The sequence below is a fragment of the Harpegnathos saltator genome, unplaced genomic scaffold (assembly GCF_003227715.2).
Source record: "Harpegnathos saltator strain DR-91 unplaced genomic scaffold, Hsal_v8.6 scaffold505, whole genome shotgun sequence".
Taxonomy (NCBI): Eukaryota; Metazoa; Arthropoda; class Insecta; order Hymenoptera; family Formicidae; genus Harpegnathos; species Harpegnathos saltator.
Genome location: NW_020230322.1, coordinates 183,096 through 200,790, shown reverse-complemented (window position 1 = coordinate 200,790; position 17,695 = coordinate 183,096). Strand labels below are relative to the sequence as shown.

General features: G+C 34.5%; 1 protein-coding gene across 1 annotated transcript in view; it reads left to right on the top strand.

Annotated features, from left to right (window-relative positions):
* LOC105182985 (SEC14-like protein 2) overlaps positions 1-17,695 on the top strand; it is a 342,399-nt gene that overhangs the window by 282,011 nt on the left and 42,693 nt on the right. Inside the window, exon 8 of the mRNA XM_025302604.1 lies at positions 6,333-6,532. Coding sequence (XP_025158389.1) covers positions 6,333-6,532 — 200 coding nt within the window. The remainder of the gene's footprint in view (positions 1-6,332; positions 6,533-17,695) is intronic.

The window sequence follows — 17,695 nt, the reverse complement described above, 5'->3', positions numbered from 1 at the left end:
TGGAAAGACTAGCGAGGCGTATGCGTATATCTTTCTTTCGAGGTGTTTTCATGCGTGACGCCTTACCAATAGATGGAGTACGTCAAAACGAGAGTGGTATTGTAAATTTAGACAACACAGGAGGATCAGGTATTCACTGGGTAGCGTGTGCGAAAAGGGGAAATCGCGCAGTATATTTTGACAGTTTTGGTAATCTTCGGCCACCCAAAAATTCATTCGATATCTTGAGAGGGATGTAGTGAAAATTGTGTACAATCGCACGTCTTATTACCATTACAACCAGAGCATTTGCAGACAATTGTGCTTAGAGTTTCTCCAAACAGTACAGGATCGATTTAAATGATGATGACATTCTACTAACAGCAGTCAGTATTCGTTCGGCAGTTTGCAAACATGTCACTAATACTTACGTTGACTGGCAACAGTAGTACCCTTACAGTGAGCTGCTTTCCCGCTATAGATTTGAGCAATGGTGATTACGAGTTCGGTTAACGAATTTCGAAGCATACAATACGATACCAAACGTAAATTCGTCGAATAATAAATTTTATTATGGTGCTAACGATGAAGAAATTACGAATCCTGAAGGATCGTACGAATTGCGCGCCATATACGAATATTTAAAACGTGCAATTTCACATTCTCCAAAAACAGTGCGTCCCAAAATAATCCATATAGAAATGACGAGAATGAATATCCTATAATAATTCGTGCCAATAATAATACGATGAGGAGTGAAATAAAATGTGCTTATAGAATAAATTTTAGCAAACCAAGCAACATTAGCTCGCTTTTGAGATTCTCATCGAGTCGTATATTAGAACCGCACCAATAGTACGAATCGGATGTACCGATTAAGATTATCAACGTGAATATCATTCGTATAAAATGCAGCGTTGTCATTGGTGCGTACAGTAACAATATGCGTGTACATACGATACATGAACTTTCGCCTAAGGTGCTACCAGGATATAAGATATCGGAAACACCGACACATGTTATTTACCTTCCAATCATTGCAGATTTACAGTACGTGTCGTTGATCAAGAAGGACAATCGCTCGATTTCCAAGGAGAAGAGATTACCATTAGATTGCACGTACGACGGTGACGATAATAAACGTAATCTAGGAAATGCTTGTGGTAAATCAAGTCGAACAGGAGAAACAGCTGGAAATATATCTTTTACGAGACACGCGATTAACAGTACAAAATCCCTTGTTCGAAAGAAACTCAGCGCGTTCAACGTTGAATTTTTGAAATTTCTGGGATTCATCGTACGAAACGATTGAGAAAAATGATTGTCAAGTTGAACATTGGAAGTGAACCAGTCTTTGACGAACGAATCGTCAAGATTGAGACACGTACGTACAACCCATATGCTAACACAACATTTAGATATAACAACGAGATACGAATACCCATACAGCAGCAGGATTTATACATATTACCATGCGAGAGTTATCTCTATGTCAAGCGGAAGGTGATGAAACAAGTTGCAGTCGATGGTGCGACTGTAACATTGGGATATAATTGCATTTCATTCATGTTTGACGAGATCCGTTATGAACTGGATGGTGTGGAGATTGATCGTAACAGAAACGTGGGAATAACTTCAACGCTCAAAAACTATGTATCGATATCTTCAGATAAAAATGCTATCATGAAAAGTGCCGCGTGAGATACGACTGACACTATTTCGCCGGACGGGTATTTCAATGTTTGTGTACCACTCAGCGTGTTGCTAGGATTCTGTGAAGATTACAAGCGTATAGTGATTAAGACGCGGCACGAATTGATTCTATTACGATCGCGCAGCGACAACAACAGTCTACTAGGATCTTTAGCGCTGGATCCTAAGATTGAGTTATTCAAGATATAATAGCGAATGCCTCACGTAATCTTGAACGATATCAATAAACTTTCCATCCTGAAAACTTTGGAGAACAGACGATACCTGAGTATGTGCTGAGTTTCTGCTCGTGGGATCTGTATGAATTTTCTCTACCGCAAAGCACGACCAAACACCAGTGAACCGTCAAAACTGCTACTAATTTGGAGAAACTTCTATTCATTATCTTTGTGCTGCAGACTGGTCGAAAGAATGTCATGTCGGAAAGTATAACTCGTTTCGATGACTGCAAATTGATCAACGCGAAGCTCTATCTGAATTAAGAGTGTTATCCGTACGATGACATGAATTTGGACTTTGCAGAAAATAAATACGCCATACTTTACGATATGTATAGACGTTTTCGTAAATCGTATTATGGATGCGACAGTGCTGAGGTATGGCTGACAATTATCGACTTTCGGCGGCTATGTCCTTTCGTGGTTATCGATTGTTCGCGTCAAAGTGAATCCGTCAAGAGTGCCACTGTGGATGTGTGGATAGAAATTGAATATAAGGAGAATATACCGGCCAATACTACCGCATATTGTCTCATTCTGCATGATCGTGTAGTTGAATACAGCCCGCTAACCAACATAATGCGCAAACTTAACTAACATCGGAAAGTATGTACAAGAAAAGAATAATATGTGCAAAAGTGCTATAAACAACATTTCTCTTCCGGACGTGTCGAAGAATATTTCACCATGAATGTGTCGACTTTTGTGGATCTACAAGGGTATATGGTTGGAAAAAGATTTATTATGAAAAAAGCGGCGATACTGAAGAATGTAACTATTCTACATCTTCACGAGTCCGATGCCATGGCATCTGCTCACAAGGTCAGACAAATTTGAACCTACTGGTTAACTGCTAATCATCATGGATTACGATGGGAAGATGGAACCGTCAAATACTGCAGAGCTGAATATTTTATTACTACAGCTGTGATGGGTGATATATATGGTGAGCTTGAAGATGTCGCATCTCAACTTGTATATGTAAAGGGGCATGAGAAGCGGGAATGGTTGTTACACCTTCTGACTGACAATGTAAGAAGCAACATGATCGTTAAGACCGTGGACACTGATTACGATGACATGCCTCCTCTGCAAAAATTGAATAATACTTTTCGATGTAATCAAATGAAAAAGTATGCCTTACAGAATGTACTAAACATTATCAATCGGTGGTCTTGGAGAGAAGTACGACGCTTAATAAAACATTATTTTAAATATACAGATATTTCTTCCAACACGCTTATTTTCTTTCATCTCTTAGGATTTTATATGATAATTGTGTTTGATAAAAATACATTTCTTTATTTGCAGTATGATGATTATTAGATGTTCAAGATACGTTCGATAGATGTTCGAGAGACGTTCGATAGACGTTCGATAGACGTTCGATAAACGTTCGGTAGACGTTCGAAAGATGTTTGATAGACATTCGATAGACGTTCGAGAGAGAGACGTTCGATATGGCACAGTAAACGAAGGGTCAGGGGTTTGAGTCTGGCCTAGTTTCAACTTATTTATTTCTTTTGACATATGTGTGACGTCATCATACACACTGTAAGAACCTTCACTAGACATCAACTAGCAATAGGCGACGGTGGTCTAGGAGGTTGGAGTGTTCGAACTGCGCTATCGAACTATCGAAATGCGCTACTAAGCCGCAGGGCCCAGGTTCGAATCTAGTAACACCTGGCACGTTTCTCTCTGGACATGTGCGTGATGTCACGGCCGCCATCTTATCCATAAACATGATGTCTACTAGCAATAGGCGACGGTGGTCTTAGGAGGTTGGAGCGTTCGATAGCAACCGCGCGAGGCCCGGGTTCTCGAGCTTACTTACATCCCGGCACGTTTTTCTCTGGACATGTGCGTGATGTCACGGCCGCCATCTTACCCGTAAACGTGACGTCTACTAGTAATAGGCGACAGTGGCCTAGAAGGTTCGAGCGTTCGATAGCAACCGCGGGGCCCAGGTTCGAGTCTAGCAACACCCGGCACGTTTTCTTTGGACATATGCATGACGTCACGGCCGCTATCTTGCCCATAGAATCAAAAAATTCTAAGGAGGAGGGAGGGTATCAATAAAGAGGGGATATCAATAGGGGGGTGTCAATAAAGAGAGGGGTGTATCAATAAAGGAGGTATCAATAAAGAGGGTGGGTTATTAATTAAAATATTTCATTAATAAAGTCAGGATTGAAAATATTTCATTAATAAAGTCAGGTTTGAAAAAATTTCATTAATGAAGTCAGGATTTTGAAATTTCATTTTGAAAATTGGATTAGAACCCGCGTTGTTTAACTACTTAAAGGTATTGAAAAATGGCTTAATGAATGGGTCGAATCAAAAGAATCTGATTTTTTTCTTCGAGGATTCGTTTACTGAAAGATGGATTTACGAAAAGATGGTTACCTGAATGATGGAAGAAAGTTGTCGCTTCCAATAGGGCGTACTTTGAATAAAATTATTTTGTATTTTTTTGTTTAAATAAACGATAAACTAATTCGTATTTCAAACAGTCGGAAACTTATTTCCATACCCAGTACATGATGCTCACAAATCTAAAGTAATTTTTTAATTGTTATTATATGCATGTATATATAAATATATCCAGTATAATCAGTAACCAATAAAAAATGTCATTTAACAGACATCTTTTTATAAAGCTTTTAAGATATTTGGAATATATGCGTGTTGTGTAGATAATAAGTAATAAGACCCCGAAAATTATTTTGTATGTAACCAATTCTACCCACTTTCTATGAAATTAATATATATTTTAAGAATACCTTTCCTCAAAATATATAAAGTGGTCCATTTTAATCGACAGTCGGGAGTATTTTGTCAGGTAAGCCAGATCGCGAAAAATGTTTCAAATAAAATTTGTAGAGGTCAATGGAGACACACACTTATAATCTGAACTTGGACCTTGAGGTAAATTTGAAAGTTATCTGAAGGTCAACTTCGATTTTTCAAATAGGAACCACTATTTTTGACTCCAGAAATTAAAAGAGCGGAATATTTTACGTTCAGATAGGTAAATTATGATAGTAGTTCCATAACATTTAAAGGTCATTTTAAAGCCAAATACGTATTTTTTATGAATACCCTCAAACAATTCGTAAAGGAGGTATTAAAAAATGTTTTCAATAAAAGTTGTAGAGGTTAAAGGGAGTCGCCCACTGATGACTTTGACTTCGACCTTCAGATCAAATTTTAAGGTCACTTCAAGGTCTATGTGATTTTTTTAAATGAAAACTTCCAATTTTGACACCAGAAATGGCAAGTGCGGAAATTTACTTAATTCTGATACATTATTTTCCTGATATATTGAAATAGTAATAGAAAATTGCAAAAAATTTTTTTCAAATAATTTCTGATTATCCTCCGAATGATATTGCTATGATTCATATTTTGGGAGAATGTGGTGGAAATCACATAGCAGCTGTGAGAGGCAAAGGGACTCACGTTAATAAAGCACGCCAAAGGGTACATAAACCTATTATGGCCATGTCGTTGTTCCTGGGTAACGCTAAAAGTAGGATAAAAAATATGTAAATTCTTATCTTAATATCAGAATTAAATAAATTTCCGCACTTGCCATCTCTGGTGTCAAAATTAAAAGTTTTCACTTGAAAAAATCATATAGATCTTGAAGTGACCTTCAAATTTGATCTGAAGGTCGAAGTCAAGGTCATCAGTGAGTGACCCCCTTTAACCTCTACAACCTCTACCTCTACAACTTTTGAAAACATTTTTGCTACAACGTTTGAAAACTTTATTTAATATCTCCTTTACGTTACAAGTTGTTTGAGGGTATTAATAAAAAATTTGTATTTGGCTTTAAAATGACCTTTAAATATCATGGGACTTATATCATAATTTACCTATCTGATCGTAAAATTTTCCGCTCTTTTCATATCTGAAGTCAAAAGTGGTTCCTATTTGAAAAATCAAAATTGACCTTCAGATAATCTTGAAAATTGACCTCAAAGTCAAAGTCAAGGTGTATCCCACATTGACCCTTATAACTTTTATTTGAAACATTTTTTGCGATCTGGCTTATCTGACGAAATATTTCAAATTGTTGATTAAAATGGACAATCCTGTACATTTTAAATTTTGCGTTGTTTACGAATAATGATAATAAATTATCATGCAAAAAAGAGAAAATTTATTTCCGTTCAATTTCAACGGAAACACAGCTATCACTTATTGTTAAAATTGCATTATTAAGTAACATAAGAAATTATCATTTAATAATTGCTTTGCGATCTTAAGATAAATAGATATTATATACTAAATAAAAGAAAAGATTAATTGCTTCTTTACCTCGTCCTCTCTCTTCCCCTTTCTCTCTTTCGCTCACTCTCTCTCTCTCTCTCTCTCTTTTTCTCTCTCTTTTTAAAAATAATTTTATTGCAGCACCGACAGTTTTCGCTTTTGCATTCTCCATCGCAAAGAGATTCATGAATGAATATACACTATCAAAAATAGAAATATATAAAGCCGATCCACGGAAATGGCAAGCAGCTATATTTAAGATTGTGCCGAAAAATCAGCTACCCGCACACTTTGGTGGTACATTAACAGATTCAGATGGCAATCCGAGATTCACTTCCAAGGTGATGTTTCAACTACTTGAATTTTATTTGACTTTATGTATATAGTTCATATGACAATTATTTATAGAATATAAACTAGAGATATAACTAACAATTAATAAAATGCTTTGCGTGAAAAAATATATAAATATGTATGCAACAGAAAAATTAAAGTCAATTTCAAAAAAAGATTTAAGATTAAAAAGATTATAGTGAAATTTTTATAGAAAAATTGTAAATATTTGAATTGGTACAACTGCACAAAAAAAAATGAACAACAATTTTTTAATGATCATTTTGAAAGGTAAAGCATCACTGTTATTTTCATAAGTTGTTTTTTTTCGAAAATACTTTTACACTAGGAATGGAAGTAGAAAATTTTAAAAAATTTGAACCTAAAAAATATTGCAAATTTAAACGACTATAAGAAGTTGCAAAACATTGTTTCATTATTCAGATTTTTCAAAAATTGTTTTATTATTCAGATTTTGCTAACTTTGAGAACACAAACACTCTTAAATTATTAAATTATTATTACTCTTTAAAACAGACTATTAAACATTAATCTGTGATTTTTATCACTATTTTATTGCATTCTTGATAATTTTCCCGAAAATATCAAATATACTGACAGCGAAATATACCATAAAAAGGCTGGATTCATATGTCGTGTGTATTATGCGCGGTTGTGCATCAACAGAAATAAGGATTCTATGGTTCATCATTCCTATAGTATTAATGATTCAAAATCTCTTTATACTCTATATATCCTATATATCTATATAAAAAAAAAATTAAAATAAAATATTACTTAAACTTGTACTTCCGATATAAGAAATAATATCAAAAAGTTAGGACAAGTGCTAGTAAGTTGTACAGAAATAACAATATTAAAATTTAATATTATTAAAAATATATTAAATATTATTATAAGAATAATATTAATATTATTTAATATATTAAAATATTATAATACCTAATATTAAATATTGTTGGAATAAAACGTTTACTTTTGAATAGCGTGGTTTAGTTAGCTACTTGCAAGGAACATTAAAAAGTTTTTTCCTATCTACACTCACCTGCAAAAAAATGGGCCACTAAATTTTAGCACAGTTTTCTAACATCTTTCAATAGCGATAACTCACAAGGGGAGGACGCATCGACCGGGAAACGGTTTGGAACGAAACTTACGGAGTTAATAGTACTTGACTACCAATAACTCATGGTAATAGTATACGACGCAATACCTCTTCGTTTTCGAGAAAAAACGGTCTAAAGAAAAAAGCTGACACAAGTGTATGAGTTAGTAAGAAGGGTATTCAACGACGCGGCGTAGCGCAGCAGCGAAGGTAACGGACTACCGAGCTGACGGCTAAGGTTCGATCCCTGCTGTATGGTTTTTTTTTATTCTGTAAGCATAAAAATGGAACAGAAAACATTAATAAATAATAAAACTACGTTTCTTAAATATATTAATGTTTGTTAAATATATTATTAATGATTTAAATTGCAAAAAAACCGTTAATTTTATCTATAAAATATATAGTGTATGAGAAAATTTTTATACAATAACCTTCTTTTATATAATAAAAGAGAATAAACCAATTAGTTTTCTTCATTTCCCTCCTCAGGACAGAAATGAAGAACTCTGATTGGTTGACTCTTTTATGCGTTTTGTATAATGCGTTATGCATAAGTCTGTGCCCTGGCCCTTTCTCTCACACTGAAGTCTCCGTGCGCATGCGCAAGCTGATATCAGAGCTAGAAAACAGCTGCACCCACAGATGTATCTAAAATATATGTTAGGTGCATATAAAGGGCTCTTCTCGCGTATTGTGCGACAGAAGTGTAACGTATAGTGTAGTGCAGTAAAAGTGTTTTGTGACTAGCTTTGTGAAAAAAAGTGATCAGGAAGAATGAATGATCTGCAGCCGTCAACATCGAGTGACATGGAGAAAAAGAAGAGGAAACCATATAATAAATCGACTGCAGACGTAATAAATAAAAAAAATCTATTTTGATATTGTTACGGTAAATACAGGGTGCACGATTTATCTGAAGACATTGAAATATCTCGAGAACTATGCATTGGATAAAAAAAGTGGTTAATGAAAGTTGTTAGTCTCGAAGGGGGACATCCAATGATACCAAACTCGACCTCCCACCCCACCCCCTGGGGGTGGGGGTTGGGGGCAACTTTGAAATCTTAAATAGAAACCCCCATTTTTTAATTCAGATACGGATTCTACGCCACAAAATACGTAAATTTTGTCCGAAACTTTTTTTTGATTCGTGATAGATGGCGCTGTAATCGCAAAAAATTATATTTTGCGCAATTCTCCAGAAATGATCATTGAATTGAGAAATAAATACCTGTTTAATATTTTTAAAGAACATAATAAAAGTTATTCCCCCCCATCCTCTCGGGGTAGGGTGGGTGGTAACGTTCAAATCTCAAATGGGAACCCGAATCGAAGAGGGAACTGCTCGACGCGCCACTGTGGGTGTATGGCGAACTATGGCTTATTATAAAAGGCAAATTCTGCAATGAAAAATGTGGGTTCCCATTTGAGATTTGAACGTTATCACTCACCCTACCCCGAGAGGATGGGGGGGAATAACTTTTATTACGTTCTTTAAAAATATTGAACAGGTATTTTTTATTTCTCAATCCAATGATCATTTCTGGAGAATTGCGGAAAATATAATTTTTTGCGATTACAGCGCCATCTATCATGAATAAAAAAAAAGTTTCGGACAAAATTTACGTATTTTGTGGCGTAGAATCCGTATCTGCAATAAAAAATGGAGGTTTCTATTTAAGATTTCAAAGTTGCCCCCAACCCCCACCCCCAGGGGGTGGGGTGGGAGGTCGAGTTTGGTATCATTGGATGTCCCCCTTCGAGGCTAACAACTTTCATTAACCACTTTCTTTTATCCAATGCATAGTTCTCGAGATATTTCAATGTCTTCAGATAAATCGTGCACCCTGTATATAGAGAAGGGTACACATCACCGATTTTTTTCATTTTGAAATATGTTATAAAGGATGAAATTCTGAGTGACTTTTCCTAATACAATTATACAGGATGTCCCATTTTAATGTCCTACCCCAAATAATTCTTCAGTATTGAAGTTTCAAGGAAACTGATCTGAATAAAAGTAGGGATTTAAGTGAGCTACCTCATGATGACCTTGACCTCTATTTTCAAGGTCATTTGAAGGTCAACTTGCGTTTTTTAAATGGGAACCCTTATTTTTTATTACACTGTTTTTTTCTAGTAGGTAATTTGAACAACTTTTGTCTAAAATATTATTTTATTTGTCTAATATTTTTTTAGATATTTGAGGAAAACTTGATAACTTTTCAATATTCAACTTACGATATCTCTTCGCTAACTATTTGTCGGAAGAAAAAGTGGTACTAGACTTTCTTGCTTTATTTAGTCTCAAGAATATATTGTTACAATAGCGCCTTGACTTTTGTTAATTTACAGATTTTTAGAAATTTCAAAATCATCAAATTAACAAAACTCAAGACGCTATTGTAACAATTTATTCTTGAGATTAAATAAAGCAAGAAAGTCTAGTATCACTTTTTCTTCCAACAAATAATTAGCAAAATATCGTAAGTTAAATTTTAAAAAAGTTATCAAATTTTCCTGAAGTATCTAAAAAAAATATTAGACAAATAAAAAAATGTTTTAGACAAAAGTTGTTCAAATTAACTAGTAGAAAAGCAACGTAATAAAAAATAAGGATTCCCATTTAAAAAATGCAAGTTGATCTTCAAATGACCTTGAAAATAGAGGTCAAGATCATCATGAGGTAGCTCACTTAAATCCCTACAACTTTCATTCAGATCATTTTCCTTGAAACTTCAATACTGAAGAGTTATTTGGGGAGGGACATTAAAATGGGACACCCTGTATAGGGTTCGCTTAAAGTTTCTGAGATATTTGACTTGAAAGTTTTATAATTGTACGTTGAAGTATATTTGAAGTAGACAAGCAGTTTTCATTCATTTTATATATAGGAAACTGTACATATAAGCGGGAGAAGGATTCCACCCCTCCCCAAACAAATCCTAATCTAATCTAACTCATTACATATTTATATATTTTTGGACATTGTTGAAAAAAGTTCTCTTAAGATCTATCACCTGGCTCAACTTATTATAATATTTGCATATAATTAGGTGTTGTGGCTTTTAAAAATATCTTTTCAATATCGCTCAACAATATATAAAGATAGGCAATAAGTTAGATTAGGTTAGGATTTTTTTGGGTGGCAGTGCGAGGGATGGGCGGAGCTCTTCTCCCGCTTATATATACTGTTTCCTATATTTCTATATATACGTTATGTTTGGATTAACTGTTTGGATTATACTATAAATAACGTCAGCTTATGACATCTTGAATTTAATTCCAGGATAATAAAAATTCCAAAACTTTAAAATCAAATATCTCGGAAACTATAAGCGACCCCCATTCTTTCGGGACCCCCTTTCTTTTCGACGTCATTTCCCTTCCAGTGTAAAGATTTTCAACACCATTGCTCTCCAGAGTAAAAATTTTGAGAAAAGATCTCAGTCGACTTCGTGGCGAGAAGAGTATAGTTTCGTCGATGCAGAATTGTGAATACAGAGGGAACATGAATGCGACCACCGAAGTGCAATGTTTCCGTAATAGCGACGATGTCTGTGTGATCATGGAGATGGCTATTGTCGGTATTATGAGACATTGATCGGACATTGGATCTTAGCTCATGAGCATTCATTTGCGGAATTGAACGAAAAATCAAAACGAATAAATACCTAGCTTTCGCTGAATTATCATGGAATCGACAGGGTGACCGAAGCGAAATATTTTTATCTTCGTTTGCGTGAAATTACAAGTCATATTCGTAACTTCATGGCAAAAGGCAAGGAAAAAGCGAACTACTTGCAAAATTTGTTAGCGCCAAACGTATATAATCTGGAGAATATCTCGCCGACGTCCAGTGATCTTTCACCCAGTAAGCTTGTAAAAGGCTGCTCATTCCACACATTTAGAAAATACGGACGTTATCACTGTGCATCACGCAAAACGTACAAATTGAAACAATTGGTTCGTTAAACAAAGTCAAATCAACAGAAAACGCAACAACGTCTATGTGACTCGATGCTTGTCCTCCAATATTGACGAAAAAAATAGAGAAAATAGTTATTCCTACAAATCGAGGAGTGAGCAGTCATTGATTAAAGAAGAGGTAAACGAGACAAATACCGAATTGAAACATTCTGTCAAACCAACAAAAACGATAACAATCACGTTACCAGAAATAAATAACGAAATTATATAAAATGAATTCTCTCAAAATTCAACATGCATTGCAACATCTCAGTGCTAGATATACCGATATCTATCCAGCTGACAGACTACCGAGGGTGTGGACGAGGTCGACAGCAGTAGTTGCTAATACGGATAATCATGACCAACCAGGACAGCACTGGGTCGCATTCTACATCGATCGAAATGGAACGGGTATATACTTCGACAGCTACGGGATGCCATCCTGGGACTCACAATTTCTTCTATGTCTAAAAAATTCCGTCACTTACCAGCGGAATACCATTCAACTACAAGGATTTCTATCGGCAACTTGTGACCATTCTTGCTCTGTTTCCCTTTATTTTATATGCCGGGGCTATAACCTCGAGCAGTTTAACAATTTATTTACCAATGATTGTGAAGAAAATGATCAGATGATTATACGAATGTATAAGAATATATAAGAATGTATAAGGAAATCTTTTGTCAATGTAAACGAAAATCACAAATTTATGTTCTCGTATACCAGGTTCAATCCTATATTAAGAAAATGTATAAGAATAAAATGTGAATTTATTCTATGAAAAATATTATGCACTCTTTTTTCTTCATCTCTTCTCTCTTCTCTTATTTTTCAGTTCGAGGTAACAAATCCCATCGCAAATTTTTCGAGTTCGAAAACGAGGGACCCTCGCAGGTAAAAATATTCGGGTAGACATAGACCGGAGGTATTATCTTCCGCAATCGCTGTGTTGTTTTCGTCTTCAAAATTATCGTCTCCTGCTCGAACATGCTCGCGCACGCTCACGCGACTGAAGAGCAGGGGTCTCGGGGACTTGAGTTCCATAGGGCCTAGAATGTTCCAAAATTTTTCGCGTGTGTCAATACTCTCCGTATATACACAATATAACTAGTTTCCATTAGAGTATAGCAGTAGCGTAGTGCATAAGAAATTTAACTCAAGAGCCAACGGTCTCAGGTTCAAATCCCGACAGGGCCTACAAGATTTTTTTCTAGAACTTTTCGCATGCGACATTAACCACACACATATACCACACACACACAACATGCACACAACATTCTCTTCGAATATGTATGCTGTAAAACCAGTTTCTATCAAAGAGTAGCAGTGGTGTAGTAGGTAAGGCGCTTGACTCAAGAGCCTTGAGATCCCAAGTTCGAGCCTGGTAGTGTCTAGGAGACTTTCCAAGATGTAATATGTAAATTAACCAGCTGACCAAGAACCAGAATCGTCCAACTTCCATGTGAATAATAAAAATTTAATTAAAAAATGTTATTTAGATTATGCTAATTTTTAGTCAGCTGATTCAAATTTCCACCATTTACTAGTTCCGTCTATAATTTGCATATGTCACAAATCAGTTTTTCGCTGTGGGTAGATATAGCCCGTCAAAACATGACCTCTCCACTCAACCTCTGGCGCCGTAAGTCCCGAAACTTTGATAAGAGAGACGGTGGGCGTGGCCTACTGACGCCGGAGGGTCGAGTGAAGGGGGAATGTTTTGACGGGCCATACCTACCCACATACTGCTTACACAATAGTGATAAATACAAATACACATAACCAGAAATACATTTATAGGTTCACACACCTACACACACTCATAAACTTACACACATAACGATCACATAGTTGTTCATAATGGTAGAAGGTTTCGCTCTTTACCAGATTCAGGAATAATCACGCGGAGATGGCGAGATATTACTCCTTTTTTCTTTTTTGTTGTTTTCGTTTTTTTGTTTTTGTTCTTTTTTATTTTTTTTATTTTTGTTGTTTTTTTGTTCTCCTTTGTATTTTTTATATATTTTTAATATTCAAAATTTGTAACGCAAAGACTTACTCAAAATAATTGAAAGTATTAAAAATATTAGGAAATAACGACTTATACTATTCTTTATACTGATTGCAGTAATGGGGTATATAAATTTTTATTATTAACTGCGAAAAATGTATACACATACACAACACCAAGCACATCTAATTATTGCAATTTCAGAACAAAACTCACAGTTTGGATCACAATTTTTAGAGCAGAAGTCAACCGGATTCATGCTTTTTTTTAGTTTATCCGTGGTGTATCCGCTTTTCCACTAAGCATATCTAAATAAATTTATAAATCTAGGTGATGAAAATTGATGATGTATCAGTGACTGAATTTTTAGAATGTTATTTCGTAAATGCAAGTTTACATCGTAATTATAAAGAATGATCAGATCAGAAAAGTGTTTAAGAAAATTTTTTCCACGGCCTAAATCCGTATACAATCCGTATACAAGCGGTTGAATGAGACCTGTTGTTCCGACTAGAGGAATAGTTAAAATTTTTACAATTTTACTACCTTGATTCACTTCATCAAACTTTTGCTTCTTTTGCCCTGTCTATGAATCTAAACATAGTACAGATTGTTCAACCTGCAACGGACAAAAGATATTTTTAAACCATTTGATGGCAAAATCAGATGACAGTTTACCCGATGACGAAACAAATACAACAATATTATCTGCTTCATAGATAGTTTTTTCAACAATTGGTTCAAACTTGCCATCTGTCTTTTATAGAACTATTAGTAAAGGACTCTTTAAAATTCCATTCGCAGAAACAATTGGCTGTATAATGTAACTATATGCTAAACAATTTAGAAACTGTGTTTCTAAATTTTTATAAAAAAAAAAGCATTCAATTTTTAGGGTTCCTATTGGTGCTAAAGTACGACCTGTATGTGTCTCTAAATTAAAACCTGACTCGAATTGACTGATCCGAATTGTAGATGTTCGCTTCTCCTAATGAAAATATCTGCGATTTTACCTTTGTTACAAAAGCCTGAGCCTCACTCAATAACTGTTTTTTCGTTGTTATTTGTTTTCAAATTACAAATTTGTTAATTTTTCTCGAGACAATTCCGTGTTTTACTTTGAAATTATGAACATCTAGTGGAAACTGTAAACAATTCGCGTGACAAATTAATTTCGCCTGTTGCCTTCAGAGCCCATCTTTTGAGGTCCAAATATTGAATTGGAAACAATTTATCAGAAGTATTCTTAAATTATTGTAACACATACTCCAAAATTTTCAATAACTTTTCTATTCTTGTTCCATCTTCATTGACTTAAATTTCTCATCTATATAATGCATTCTTATTCTTTATGTTTTTGAATTTGCTCTGAATAGATTCCAAACTTCGATTTCTTGTCTTCCCTGAACGCCAATACTCTACCGTTTTCCTTTTGTATTCAATATCTATCATTACTCTAATTCTTTTATTATCCTTCACAATGTCTTCTAATTGTAAATCACAGTTGGAATTTCCTTCAATCATCATTACGTCAAGATATACACTTTCGTCATTGTAAGTCAATGTTTCAAACTCCTCTACAAATATTTGATCGTTTATAGCGTCTTTAATCAAACTTTCCAAATAAGATGCAAAAAATCTCTCTTCATCTGCCATGGCAAAAATTATATTGCATTCTGGACAATCAAAACTACGCTGTAATAAATTCAAAATTTTCAGATTCATTACCATTTCGCTTGGAGCAATATTGTTATAAGAATTTTAGTTACTTTGTTTAAAGATGAAGGCCCGTATTTTGAATTTTGTTAGTTTAACCCACAAACGCGGGACATAAAACAAAGTTCGGTCGCTTTTCCCAGAAAATTTGGCCCGCATCGCTTTGCTCGCATTAGAGCCAATTTGTACTTTACGAAAAATTTGCTGTCGAGATTTACCTGCTTCGTTCACGTTACGCACTGTCGCGTGCACAAGTCGCAATTCTCCTATAGTAAGCTAGAGAGAAATGCTTTTTTTGATAGTTAATTAAAAATATTTTTCGCGGGATCGACCATCATATCGAGCGTATTCGCATTTCGCGTTAGATATGCTTGGTAGAAAAGCAGATACACTACAGATAAACCAGAAAAATGCATGAATCCGGTTGATTTTTGCTTTAAAAATTGTGACCCAAACTGTGAGTTTTGTTCTGAAATTGTAATAATTAGATATGCTTAATGTTGTAAGTGTATGTGTATGCAACATTTTTTCGCAGTTAATAATAGAAATTTACCCCATTGCTACAATCAGTATAAAGAAAAGTATAAGCCGTTATTCCCTAATATTTTTAATACTTTCAATTATTTCGAGTAAGTCTTTGCATTAGAAGTTTTGAATATATTAAAAATATATATGAAATACAAAAAAAAACAAAAAAGCAACAAAAATAAAAAAAGAAAAAAGAACAAAAAACAAAGAAACACGAAAAACAACAAAAAAGAAAAAGGGATAGTATCTCGCCATCTCCATGGTTATTCCTGAGTCCGGCAAAGAGCGAGACATTCTACTATTATGAAGAACTATGTGATCGATGTGTATAAGTTTGTGGGTGTGTGTGTAGGTGTGTGAACGTATGGATATATTTCTGGTTGTGTGTATTTGTATTTATTACTGTTGTATATTTAAAGTGCAGTTACAACTTCTGATTACTTCCAGGGGTTGTTTCTAACCGTACAACGTAGACTCTGCCCAAATAAAAAAACACGTGTCAAATATTGTTCGATGCTCTACATGTATGCAAAGTTTCATAAAAATTGCTGAGTTACACTTAGATAGTGTTACTTGTAAGTGATTTTATCACTAAAGCAAATTATAACTAAAAGGTTTTTAGGAACTGAACATAATTTTAAGTCCAATTTGGGAAATATTGCCTAAAAAGGAAAGATATACGTAGTTGTCAGAAGAATAAGAATTTTTCAAATTTATGAATGTTTACGTTATGATCTTACTTTATTAAAGTTTTATAATGAATTAATAATTGAAATGAGTTTCATTTAGGGGTTATTAGGTTTTCTGAACATGATTTTGAAGTCGTATCTGTTCCTGAAAAAATATGCGTATAAAAAAAATTAAAATTTTCTATATTCATGCGAACATAAATTATTTCGACTTATTAAACTTTCAAAATGCATTTATGAATAAAATAACAGATTTTTAACTTTTGTTAAATACTATTAAATTACTTTAGTTATTAAATACTATTTTGAAATCTGTAAAGTCAAATGGCGAATATGGAAATAAAAATGGTCAAAATTTGTAATCATTTATTAAATTATTTTGAATAACATATAAATTCAACCAAAATTCAAACAAAAGTTTGCGCTTAATATTTTACATTTTTAGTTTTTCTGTTTTATATTTTCTTTTTATTTAATATTATACAGGTTGTCTGAAAATTTTTGAACCAACCAATTTGTACAGATAGAAGAAGTGAAATTGAATAATAAAATCATAAAGTTTTCCAAAAATCGCTATAATTATTGAGTTATTAATTAAAGGGAAATAGTAGACCGGACTCGATAGAAATACGTATAAAGACGACAGATAAGACAAATGACTTCTGAATACTCGCAAAGACAATCAGCTAATTGCATGAGACGGGTCAACACATAAGATCCTTTCCGTCTTCAACGACAAGATGCACTAATGCATCAGCTGTGTTCTATAGTTATGCATTAAACACCCAGTCTCAATGTAAGTAATTACTGCACTGCACGTAAAATCACTTCTCTCGACGGATGTCTTGCACGGCCGGAAAATCGTTCCATATAGATGCGAGGTGCAGCACGCGCATTTCCGCCCGCTAGCCCGTAGACAACGTCATATCAATATATTCCTTTGGAATAAATTTCATTTTTTGTCGCGGAGGAGCATGACGTGTATTAAACAGTGTATTAAACAGTTTCACATGACTGAAGATGTGCCCGTCGGAGGTAAGTCGATTGCGACAACTAAAAACCACAACAATATGAAATACTTCTAATCCGCAGAGAAACTAAAGAAAAAGCGCGCTGACCTCGGTT